Genomic DNA, 11,743 nt, shown 5'->3' with positions numbered 1-11,743 from the left:
ATAACACAACTTTCCCCAGAGAAGCGTTAAATAAACAGGGCACTATAACGTGGGAACTATAGCTAGTATTTCTGTAGTCGTGAAACAACCGGAGTTTAACAGCCGGGAAGAGCTGTCGTTCAGCAAAAATAACGACCTAAAATTAGGTCACATTGTTGAATGTGTGATCAGGTAACGTTAACATTAGCGAGCTAGCTAACTTTAGTTATAAACGTTAGTTATAAACAGCTTGACACTGACGACTAACTTTACTTGGTTTATCCAATAAGTCACTTTACCCTACAATAAGACCGAGTGCGAGTAAGCAGGACACAGAACTGTTTTGGTTAAACGTTTGACTTCATGGTGACCGCAAGACAGTTTAGGGAAGGGTGAAAAAGCCCAAACGTCTCTTTAAAGAAAGCCAGCCAGGCGCAGCAACACAGCTTAGCTGAATTAATTCAGCGTTAGTACTGATAGCTGCCAGTTCAGACTAGCAAACGGTTGACACTTGATACAGCAATGTTAACTAGCTAACGGTAACTTGTCGTACATTACACCTGGTTAAAATTACATTTCTAAGAATAAACAGCAAAGTACGTATCTAAAACCAATAAAAAAAAAAACAAAACGATAACTAAAAACATTGTTCAATCTGTTAAATATTCCGAGTTAACCAACTTGGCGAATATTACTCGACGCCGGGCCGGCCTTGGCTAATGCAAGCTAGCTAACCTAGCTAGCCCTCGCTGTTTAGATTTTAGTTTCAGTGGTCACAGTTCGAGTTTGGTCATTTCCAAACTAGCAGACGTTCAGCAAAATATCTATCTACTATTTCCCTCGACAAACGGTGTTAATCAAGATTAACTCCCACAAGGTTGCTAGTTAGCTAACCAAGCTAGCCGTACGTCGCAAGCTAATGTTACCTTGTAGGATTAACGTTCACCAGCCTCTTAAAAACATTACGCTACCAGAATTACTGTGACGCCAGCTCAACAAACTCTAATACATACATAAAATAAGAGACTATGGTTTAAACAAAGGTGACATCAGTATATCATTATAAATGCTTAAGCCGAACAAACACGGCCTTGTGTTTACCAAAAGATCCCGGAGCGTGAAGTTCTGCGCGAAGCCAGAGGCCTCGGCGCTTCTGTCAGCCGGAGCTCGCAGGAAACTTGCGGCCTAAGAACCAAGAGAATAAAACGACACTCACCGTATTTCAGCGGACGCTGAGGATAACAAGTGTTGTTAAATTAAATCCCGAATGCAGCAACTGACGGGCTAAAATAGTTAATGAGTCTTCATCCCCTCTCTTTTATATACAAGCGTAGAGGTCACAGTGAATGGGGAGGCGATTCGGACCGAAATGGAGCGCTGTCGGGCTGAAAATTATCGCTGTCCGACTCATGACGACTAGTTCTTCTGAACCGGTTCTTTTAATTAAATCGTTCGAATCGATTCACAAGTCCAACGGAATCAAACTTCTTTGGATCATCCACACGTCATTTACACCCACAACTTCTAACACACTGCGACTATTGTACTTTATTATTAAAACAACTTCTACATTCACGCACAATTTCTCTCTGTAGACTGTAACTGGCTTCCTCTTTCTGTTATAGGTTTGTTTTATGTGCTTTATACGTTCAGAATACGCAAAGCTACAACAAGTTCTTTTATTGAATCAAATCTTATTTTTTTATATACATATATATATATATATATATATATATATATATATATATATATATATATATATATATATATATATATATATATGAAGGATTTGTGAATTAGGCTATGAATCAACTACTTGAACCGGACATTCGATTCAGTGAAATGGACAATCTTATGATTCAGTCTGTTGTTTTTTGTTTTGTTTGTAATTTATTCAGGTTTATTAGTGGTTTGCAATTTATTCATTACAGAGCTTGAATTAATATTCAATTGCCAGAAAAATAACATTATATAAATAGTGGCGTGAAAAGTTTTACGATGTCTGTCTTAAAAGAAAAATGCTTTACAGGAGTGTACTGCAATGGCAGGCTCCGGGTCAGATCTTACCTGATTGGCTGTTTCTATCCGGAATTACTGGCAGGTAAAACGAGAGAGAAAGCAATGGAAACATGTTTATCGGCTTAATCTTACACTGAAAATCTAACTTTCCATTTGCATTTTTAACAAGGTAAAATTATTCAGAAAACAAGGCACATCCATATAGTTTGCCTCACTTGTTGCAACTACTGGCACCCCTGGAAATTCCTAGGAATAAAACCTAATTCAGCTCAGAAAGTGGACTTCTTATTTCACTGGTGGTGAAAATATGAGGTCATATGGGGACTTTTAATCATGTTGCAACTTGGGGAAGATCAGAAAATGGACAAGTGAAATTAAACAAAAGGTTGTTAACCTTTATAAATCTAAAAAAAAAAAATCTTAAAAAAAGCTTTTAAAATAGCTTCACATTTGAAATTTTTCACTATTGGAAGGTTTTTTAGACAGATGTTTAAAGATGTTGCACAAAGGTTTGACTCATCATCATATTCTTCACAGTCTGTGGGGACAAAATACAATTGTGTTTGTGTCCAGGCATATTCATCTCTGCTAACTAGAGCAGCACCGAGTCTCTAAAACTACAATGATGGCACATCCATGACATCGAAACACCTGGTGTAGTCAAATCACAAAAACTTGGGGTTTGTGAACTCCACTGTTTGATGAGAAACAACATCTGGTCAGAGACAAAAAAAGCTCTTTTTGAACTTTCTGTAACAAACACTAGAATTGGGTTCACCATAAAAAGGTTAAGATCATGCAACTACTTATTAGTTAAAGATATTAACTACTTTAACTTATTAACTAATGTTGATCCATCCATCCATTTTCTAAGCCGCTTCTCCGTCAGGGTCGCGGGGGGGGTGATGGAGCCTATCCCAGCAGTCTTCGGGCGAAAGGCAGGATACACCCTGGACAGGTCGCCAGGTCCATCACAGGGTAGACAGACAGACACAGACAGTCACTCACACCTAGGGGCAATTTAGCATGTCCAGTTGGCCTGACTGCATGTCTTTGGACTGTGGGATGAGAGATGAAATGAGAGAACCCGGAGGAAACCCACGCAGACACAGGGAGAACATGCAAACTCCACACAGAGAGGACCCCGGTCACCCGGCAGGGGAATCAAACCTAGGCCCTCCTTTGCTGTGAGGCGACAGCGCTACCCACCACGCCACCATGCCGCCATGCCGCCCCTGGATATTGAATAATCTACTATTACTTAATTTAGACAAAACAGGCTCTTAGGTTTTTAGATTGAGTCTAATGTCATTTGATGCCCATACTACAGGTAAAATTACCATGCTGGCCTTTGTCTTAAGAAACTATTATCATCTATATAAAAGTAAGGTGGAGAAATGATTCATGCGTACTATACTGTAATGTGTTACTGTTTGGATGTCCAAGTAGGTTCCTAAAGAAGCTTAATTTACACCACAATTCAGCAGCCAGAGTGCTTACAAGCACTACAAAGTTGACAATATTATCCATATTTTAGCAACACTAGATCGTTGCCTCTGAAATTCCACGTTGATACTGATCAAATCCAGTAACCCATCCCACCCACCCACTGGCTATGCGTGTAAGTGGTTCAAGTCGCTCTTATCAGGTGACATGGAGAGGGTCCAAATCCTCTCCATACAGGCTCTCCACTGGTGTCCCACAAGCCTTGGTGCTGGGTCCTCTTCTCTTTTCTTTTTACACTAGCTCTCTTGGTGATGTAATATCATCTCATGGCTTCTCATATCACTGTTATGCTGATGAAACTCAGGTTATGCTTTCTTTCTCACACTCTGACACACAGGTTTCCAGTCACATCTTGGCATGTCTGACATTTCTTCATAGATGGCAGCTCACCACCTGAAGCTCAATCCTAGCTAGAATAAGCTGCTATTCATCCCTGCAACTACAAGTCCTCATCATGATCTTGCCATCTCATTCGAAAACTCTCTGATTGTTCCATCTGTAGAGGCAAGAAGTCTTGGTGTCTGGATGGCCAGTTATCATTCTCGACTCACATTGTGAACCTAACTCGGTCATGCAGGTATCTCCTGTACAACATCTGGAGGATCTGACCCTTTCTCCTTCGAGAGGCCACCCAGGTGCTAGTGCAGTCTCTTGTCATCTCAAGACTTGACTACTGCAACTTGCTCTTGGCTGGTCTTTCCATGCAAGCCATTAAGCCTCTGCAACTCATCCAGAATGCAGCAGCACAGCTCGTCTTCAATCTCCCCAAGTTCAGCCACGTCACCCCACTGCTGCACTCCCTTCGCTGGCTTCCTGTAGCTGTATACATCAGATTAAACACCCTAATTCTTTTTTTTTTTTTGTGTGATACTTTTTTGGTCCCACAAACGGGGAAATTCCACTTCCGCGAAATGAAACACCACGTACACACTAGTGAACACACACACTAGGGGGCAGTGAGCGCACTTGCCCGGAGCGGTGGGCAGCCCTATCCACAGGGTAGCAGTTGGGGGTTAGGTGTCTTGCTCAAGGACACCTCAGTCATGGACTGTCGGCCCCGGGGATCGAACCGGCAACCTTACGGTCACAGGGCCAGATCCCTAACCTTCAGCCCACGACTGCCCCCAAAAAAGCCAAAAAGGCCTACAAAGCCAAAAATGGACCAGCCCCTACCTACTTGATGGCAATGGTGAAATCTAGAGCACTACCACGAGCACTTCAAGCTTCGAGTACAGCTCGGCTTGACCCGCCATCCTTCAAGGCACATGGAAGACTGTTCTCCGTACTGGCACCCAAGTGGTGGAATGAACTCCCACTGGCTGTCCATACAGCAGAGTCTCTTGCTGTCTTCAAATGCAGAATGAAGACACATCTCTTTATACAGTACTTAAATGAGCACTGAATTAAGTATTGATTGTAATATAATGTACTGCACTTATTTATTGTATTTTATTATATCGCACTGTTCTGTGTTCAACTCTGTTCCTTCTTCTCTGAGTATCAATATGACTTTTTGTTTCTAGCAGTACCTGAGCTCAGGACTAGCTTTCTCTCTAATCTATTGGTAACTAGCAAAAATACTTTCTCTAGATAGACAAGCACTTCTTGCAAGTTGCTTTGGCTAAGAGCGTCTGCTAAATGCTGTAAATTAATATAAAACACTAGTGTTATCAGTAGGGGTGGGAATCTCTAGGCACCTCATGATTCAATGTGATTACGATTCAGAGGGCTGCGATGCGATTTTAAAGCGATTATTGATGCATCTTGATGCTTCTTTTTTCTATACAGGATTTCTTTTTTCTCACTGTATGATGACTTGGTACTTTTAAAGCAAAATATTTATAATGATCCATAATGAATTTACTTCCAATATCTTTTATTAATAAAACAAATGGAAATTATGTAGCAAGTGAACTGGAAGGCTCTTGTTTGGAGTACATGAGATACGATACTGGCTGCCACTCATCTACGACAAAATGTGCTGTTACGGTGACTTAAGATCCAGTGGCAATAGATGTCCACACAGCACATTACAGCTGTCCTACTCGTTTTCTTTTATACTTTTTTGATTTTATAACTTTGGTTTGGTCTTGCTGTAGAATGGGGGTCGCTGTGTCAGAAGGGTTGCTGTATTTCGGCTCCAAAGTGTGCAACACAGCGTGAAACCCTGGTTCTCAACGACTGAGAACTGGCGCATAGACTGCAGGTCACATAGCAACGCAGTCTCACCTAACGAAAAGGCAAAAAGAGAGATTTAAGACGAGCACTCAGAGATAATTCTAAATAGCTAAACATTTCTAAATAGTACAGTTGGTTTCCTGGTACAACTGTCAAACACTAGAAAGTTGCAAAGATGAAGTCAGCTTCTCTTTAGAATTTTCCCATTCCACCTTAAATGGAATGTTATTTACATTCTGGAGGATCACTGATGTCCAGGATATACTTGCCTATGGTACCTTCTGGCTTTTTCTTTAAGCTGTTACAGCTAATCCTGCTGTACATGCGCTTCTGCTATTTGATATAACGTTGCTTGATGAGTTTAGAACCACTTGCATTTACTGTTCATGCTCTTGCTGTGATATAAAGCCTCACCTGGATGCCTCAGTATTTTAGCAAATGTTTTATGACATCCTTCTTGAAAATCAATCATGATTTATGAGCTTCATGACTACTAATCCTGCATTAACTCAATCTGCATTGTTGTCACGCCTCATGTAGAATTTATTACCCACATGTTCTCCATTATCCTTGATATATTTAATCTGTTTTGTGCCATTTTATTTTACCTGACAGATTTTTTAGTCAAGTAATCACTGGCTTATCTCACAGTTCTTATGTTTGTTGATAAATATGAAAGTCACATTAAGTTTATTTGCATGTAAGAACTATATTTTTAAACAGTGTTGTCCATGATATTGTGTGGGGCTGTTTTTCTTCTCTAGTCTTAGGAATATAGTGAGCACACACAGCATCAAATAAGAGCAGCAGTTAGCAAGTAACCCAAAAATGGCATGGAAATGACAGGCACTTTATTCTTGACAGAAAAATTTTATTCTTCAACATTTAATCACGAAATAACTGTTAATTTTCACAGATTTTTTTTAAAGGATACAAAATACCTGGTATTGTTACAAATACAGTATTAATTTACATCTTCACTGCAAAAAAAATGCCACCAAAGTGAAACAGCTGGAAGCAGCACCTGAAGCCTAAAAATACTGAAAAAGAAAACAAAAAATTAAACCACAATGGTCAGTTCCAATGTTAGTTTCCCAGTTTGTGCAGTAAAGTCTCTTCAGTACCATCTGTTATGACTGATCTGTTCTCACTGTACCCTGATAGCATCAGAAACATACTATAATTGTAAACTTAATACTTTATATAATTGTATACCCTTTGGGTAGCATCCATTACCTTAAATATCATTCTAGCCAATAATCAGCAGTGCAAAACATGTTAAAACCTGTTAACAGTGATCAGCTTTCTATGCATCATTGAAGTATTGAATGAACAGCATAACACCATGTCTGACTATACATACACAAAGTTGCACTGTAAGTGTCCGTGCAGTGGCTTTTAGAAAAGGAGTTGTAGAGCAAGGCTGCAATGTTCCATGCATTTGCTGCTGGGACCATATCTGTAATGCTCAGAATTCTACCTGTACTACCACAGTCACTAGAGAAAAGAAAAGAAAAGAAAAAAAAAACCAAAAAAAAAAACATGATGTGCATTTCAGTACTAATTGTAGATTACATGCAGTAGTTTAATATCAAATAATGCTTTCAATGAGCTCTCAGTAAGGTTGTTTGCTCTGTAGTTAGTTAAAAATGTATAGTTATGGATCAATATATATTGGCAATTAATGAGGTTCATCTAACCTACAGGAGCCAAAAACGTTTTTCTTAATCCTAGTCATGTACTGCAGTTTGTCTTTTTCCCTGTACTGAGACACCTGATTCAAGCCAGGAGTTCATTAAGAGGCATTTAAACCTTTGAAAAGTGGTGTATTATGGCAGGAAAACACTCAAATGTACAATGCTGGGGGCCTGGGAAATCATAGCCTGACAAAAACACAGACACTTCTCACAACCAGTCACCTTCTGCGTAACTGAGTGAGAGAAGTGGATTTAATATTTACTGAGGTATTTAATATTACAAATTAAAATGATAAATATAAAAGCCACATTAAGTTCATTTGCAGGTAAGAACTACATTTTTAAACACAGTGTATTCCTTACTCACCACAACAGATTCCTCACTCAATGCAAAGTCTGTAGTCTCTCTCAAAACAAAAAAACAACAAAAAAAAAAACTTCACTAGCTTCATTTTGATCAAGTTCCTCATAGAGGTTAATAGTTTTAGAATAATTACTAATGTCTGACTACTGTAACAACCTACTGACTTAAAATTAGGATAAACTGAAATAACATCTTTATGTCTGCACTAAAAAGTAGTAAGAATCACAGGAAGTTGGTTTTCAGCTGGATGCTGGGGATATGCTTGCCAGAGACCTGAGGTGGCGTAGCTTTGGCGCTCACACTCTCCTGGTTGCCCTTAATGGCTGCTTCTAGTCGGGCCTTCATGTGGGGGGCGGAGGCCATGAGTGTTTTGAAGACAGCAGAATGCTGGGGCCCAATACGCATCAGGTCTCGCAGAGCAGACTCATGCAGAGAGCGGGAAGCCGCAGGTGCTGAGGCCAAAGTGTTCTCGTCCAGCAGGAAGGAGACCAGGATGGGTAACAGTACAGTCACCAGCTGGGGACCTGCACAAACACCAATATCTTTTTTTAAAAATACAAGATGTATAAATGCATACTTTTTGACGATCTTGACAAAATTACTGAATACAGGGGGAAAGCTAAAGTGTGGTCAGGGAATGCCAGTTCTACCTTGGAATGAAGCATGATCACCCTTCTGGGAACCCCAGTTAAAGAAAGTGAGGGTCAGTCATTCATCATTAATAAAGCTGTCACAAAAGAAAAATTGTCCCACCTGCGTTTTATGAACATTTACAATGAAAATGTGTCATCAGGGCAGTTACTACTCACTTGTAAGAGTCTGATAGTGCGGCAATTAGCTTGCTGTCAAACTACTTTGCTGAGCAGACAGGTGAGGGGAATAAGTTAAAAGCACCTAAACAAACAACCATCTACAGTGATATAGTACAGTAATTTTGTTGTCATGCTCCATTTAGATCATGTCTGAAGATGTGCCCCGTCCTCTTGTATGTATCCCTTTAGCAGCACTGCTCTGTGAGCTACAGTATAAGAACCTTAAGAGGTGTTAACTATTCAAAATTATTCAGCTGTAATCTATGTCATGTTAACTAATTACTTCTTAAAGCTGAGTATATACGAGTTGTAGACTGGATTCCATCTGAGGTGAATTTAAGTGGAATACATCCATGCCTAACCATAGGTCTGTTTGTCACCCAACCAAGGATGGTTCGCTTATATAACATTACCTTCTACTTTTCTGTCTCAAAAATTTGACTTAGATTTCAATTTTTAAAAATCACTTTAAAATTTCAGTTGCACTGAAAAAAAAATTATACATTTAACTTGATTTAAATGCGTATGTAATTTCCTCATGAATGAAAACACATCTATTCACTTTTCTTTCAACAATAATTGTGTCAATCGAGTCAATCCCTAGCTTGCTTGAATGCAAGTCACAGGGTTTAACTAAGAAAAACAAATGACTAGAACCAAGTAATATTTAGCCTAAGTGTTAGTGCATTCCCAAGCAACAATAGTGAAAGAAAGACATGGGTTCATGCAAGTTACAGCCTTGATTTAAACTAAAGTAAACTGAGGAAACTGTGAGGCACTGTCAAGTCTATCTGTCTGGTGTTAGATATATTGCAGTTCACCCCTCATATTACTATAGAGAAATCTGGAGGTCTGCCAGCTGGTGTCCGAATACAGTGATATACTCTGACATGAAGGTAGTAGGAGTGATGGCAGTAAGGCCGTGTGACCCATCACTGACGTAACGAGCCAGCTAACGTTTGCTGTTCATACTAAGCTGATGTTGTTGAGAAACTAAACAGTTTAGCACTGTTTTGGCCACTTGTTTAGAATTTGTAACAGGATAGCCGAGCACTCGTCACCAGACAGCTAAAAATAATGTTTTATTTCTTAAATTATGTCTATTACAAAAATTGCAGCCGTGCTTTTCTAGTTGATAAAAACAGCTCACCAGACACTTTCTCCCACTGTCTCATGACAGATTTGTGAAATATTCCACTGTTTGGTGAGTATTTGTCAGAACATGACCATAAAGGATAGTTTAAAACAGTGATTAACCACCCAGGAGCAAATATCAGCCTTCAAAGTTATAAATAATGATTAAACATTTATCGCTATGTATTGATATGTATCGATGTCGAAAAATATTAATTTTGTTTATCATGATAACATTTTTGGCCATATCGCCCAGCTCTACTTTAATGTCTACAATGGAAAGCTTATATGTCAAGTTTGGAATTAGAATACAAATTCCAATGCATAACCCTGCCCCCAAAGGCAAACAACACACAAATCTACACAAGGTAAATCTATTTTGTTAACTGAACTAAAACTCATGCACCATGTATGAAAGAAATACTGACGGTGTGTTTCCTCTGCGGCGAGCACTAGTGCCTCCATGGCTCTGACTCCATCCTGCACTGCCTGGAGCTCAGTAGCAGTCTGAGGCCGACTCTTCTCCACTTGCTGCAAATAACCCACTAGTTGTCCACCCAATGCCTGGATAAATGGCCCAGCTACTGCTGTTGGGCCCTGAAACACTGATGCTAACAACTGGTAACTCCTGCTCAGCAACTAGAGAGGAAATAACCACATCTGTGTGTAAGGGAAAAGATATTAAATGGCCCTAAAACCTATAAACTACACACAGTCTGTTGCTATTCTACATTAGAGGTGATTAAATAATTATATATGAATATATGAATTGTCCACCAATGAGCCCAACCATTATGACCACTCAGAGATGAAGCAAATAAATGATTATAACTAATAATTAAATAATTAATCATTAAAATAATTTGATCTTAACATGGCACATGCCTTGTATATATTACATGGTAAATGACTGTTCTTGTAGTAGTTGACACGTTGGATGTAGGAAAAATGGGCAGGCACGAAGACCTGAGTGACTGACAAAGGACAAATTCTTATGGCCAGACAACTGGGTCGGAGCATTTCCAAAATGGCAAGGCTTGTGAGGTGCTCCTGGTATGGCAGATAACTACTAACAGTGGTCCGAGAGGGAAAAAAAACATGAACAGGTGACAGGGTGCTGAGTGTCCAAAGCTCATTGATGCATGAGGGCAACAATGGCAAACTTATCTGGTTCAGACTGACAGAAAGGCTACTGTGGCATAAGTCACAGAAATTTTTAATGATTACCAGAGGAATGTGTCCCAACACATTCGTATTTCCCAATGGCAGTGGCCTCTTTCAGCAGGACAATGCGCTCTGCCACACTTCAAGAATTGTTTGAGGAGCATGAGAGTTCAAGGTGTTGCTTTGGCCTCCAAATTTTCCACATCTCAATCCCAATGAGCATCTGAGGGATGCGCTACAACTCTGATCAGCGGTGGCCCTAGCTAACAACTTACAGGACTTAAAACACCAACAGCATATTAGGCAAGTGGTCATAATGATTTGGCAAATTAATGTAGATTTTCTGCATTGTAATGACATTATCACAGAAAGTCACACTTCACACAGTTACATATTTCATTCAATAGTACATTGACTGCTCAGGAAAAATAACTTGAAACTCCATGAAACATTTAGAAAACACTTGAGGAAAACTATTTGTAAAATGCATTTGACAACTATGCCTTTTTACTTTCCCTAAGGAAATGCTGTATTCTCTACTGATCTACTGTGTTCTGCAGCTATGCTGCTCTGCTGACCATGGGGTCCTTGGACTCCAGGCTGGCTTGGAATTTGCCGACACAGAGTGACTGCAGTGGCTCCACTGTGATAACCTCAGCACTGGCAGACAGCAGGAAGATGGTGAGTGCTGTCAACAAGGTTTCTTCATCCTCAACAGGTTCCATTTTATCTATACAAGCCAAACGACAACAGATCTAATGGACTGAATGTTCTTATGCTCTGTGAAACATGTCTGCAGTGTGCAAGTTTGTTTTTGTCTAAGAGGTGAGTTCAGGTTCATAAAGACATCAACTTGAAATATATTAATGTAATGTATTTCATATGTGGTG

At 39.7% G+C, this 11,743-nt stretch overlaps 2 protein-coding genes across 8 annotated transcripts in view; both read right to left on the bottom strand.

Annotated features, from left to right (window-relative positions):
- Positions 1-1,408, bottom strand: part of hectd1 (HECT domain containing 1) — a 37,385-nt gene extending 35,977 nt beyond the window's left edge. For all 5 annotated transcript variants that reach the window (XM_037541971.1, XM_037541974.1, XM_037541972.1 and 2 more), the window contains exon 1: positions 1,196-1,408. The gene's annotated coding sequence lies outside the window, so the exon portion shown is untranslated. The remainder of the gene's footprint in view (positions 1-1,195) is intronic.
- Positions 1,409-6,536: 5,128 nt separating this feature from the next.
- Positions 6,537-11,743, bottom strand: part of heatr5a (HEAT repeat containing 5a) — a 41,301-nt gene continuing 36,094 nt past the window's right edge. For 2 of the 3 annotated variants that reach the window (XM_017684724.2, XM_017684727.2), the window contains 3 exons: positions 11,432-11,583; positions 10,118-10,328; positions 6,537-8,267 (listed from right to left, as the gene is read on the bottom strand). In XM_017684724.2, the coding sequence (XP_017540213.1) occupies positions 7,966-8,267; positions 10,118-10,328; positions 11,432-11,583 (665 nt within the window). In that variant the 3' untranslated portion in view covers positions 6,537-7,965. The remainder of the gene's footprint in view (positions 8,268-10,117; positions 10,329-11,431; positions 11,584-11,743) is intronic. The other variant, XM_017684725.2, reaches the window with a different exon arrangement.

Source organism: Pygocentrus nattereri, chromosome 10, assembly GCF_015220715.1.
Source record: "Pygocentrus nattereri isolate fPygNat1 chromosome 10, fPygNat1.pri, whole genome shotgun sequence".
Taxonomy (NCBI): domain Eukaryota; kingdom Metazoa; phylum Chordata; class Actinopteri; order Characiformes; family Serrasalmidae; genus Pygocentrus; species Pygocentrus nattereri.
Note: the sequence above shows the minus strand (reverse complement) of the source record. Positions and strands in the feature narration are given on the sequence as shown.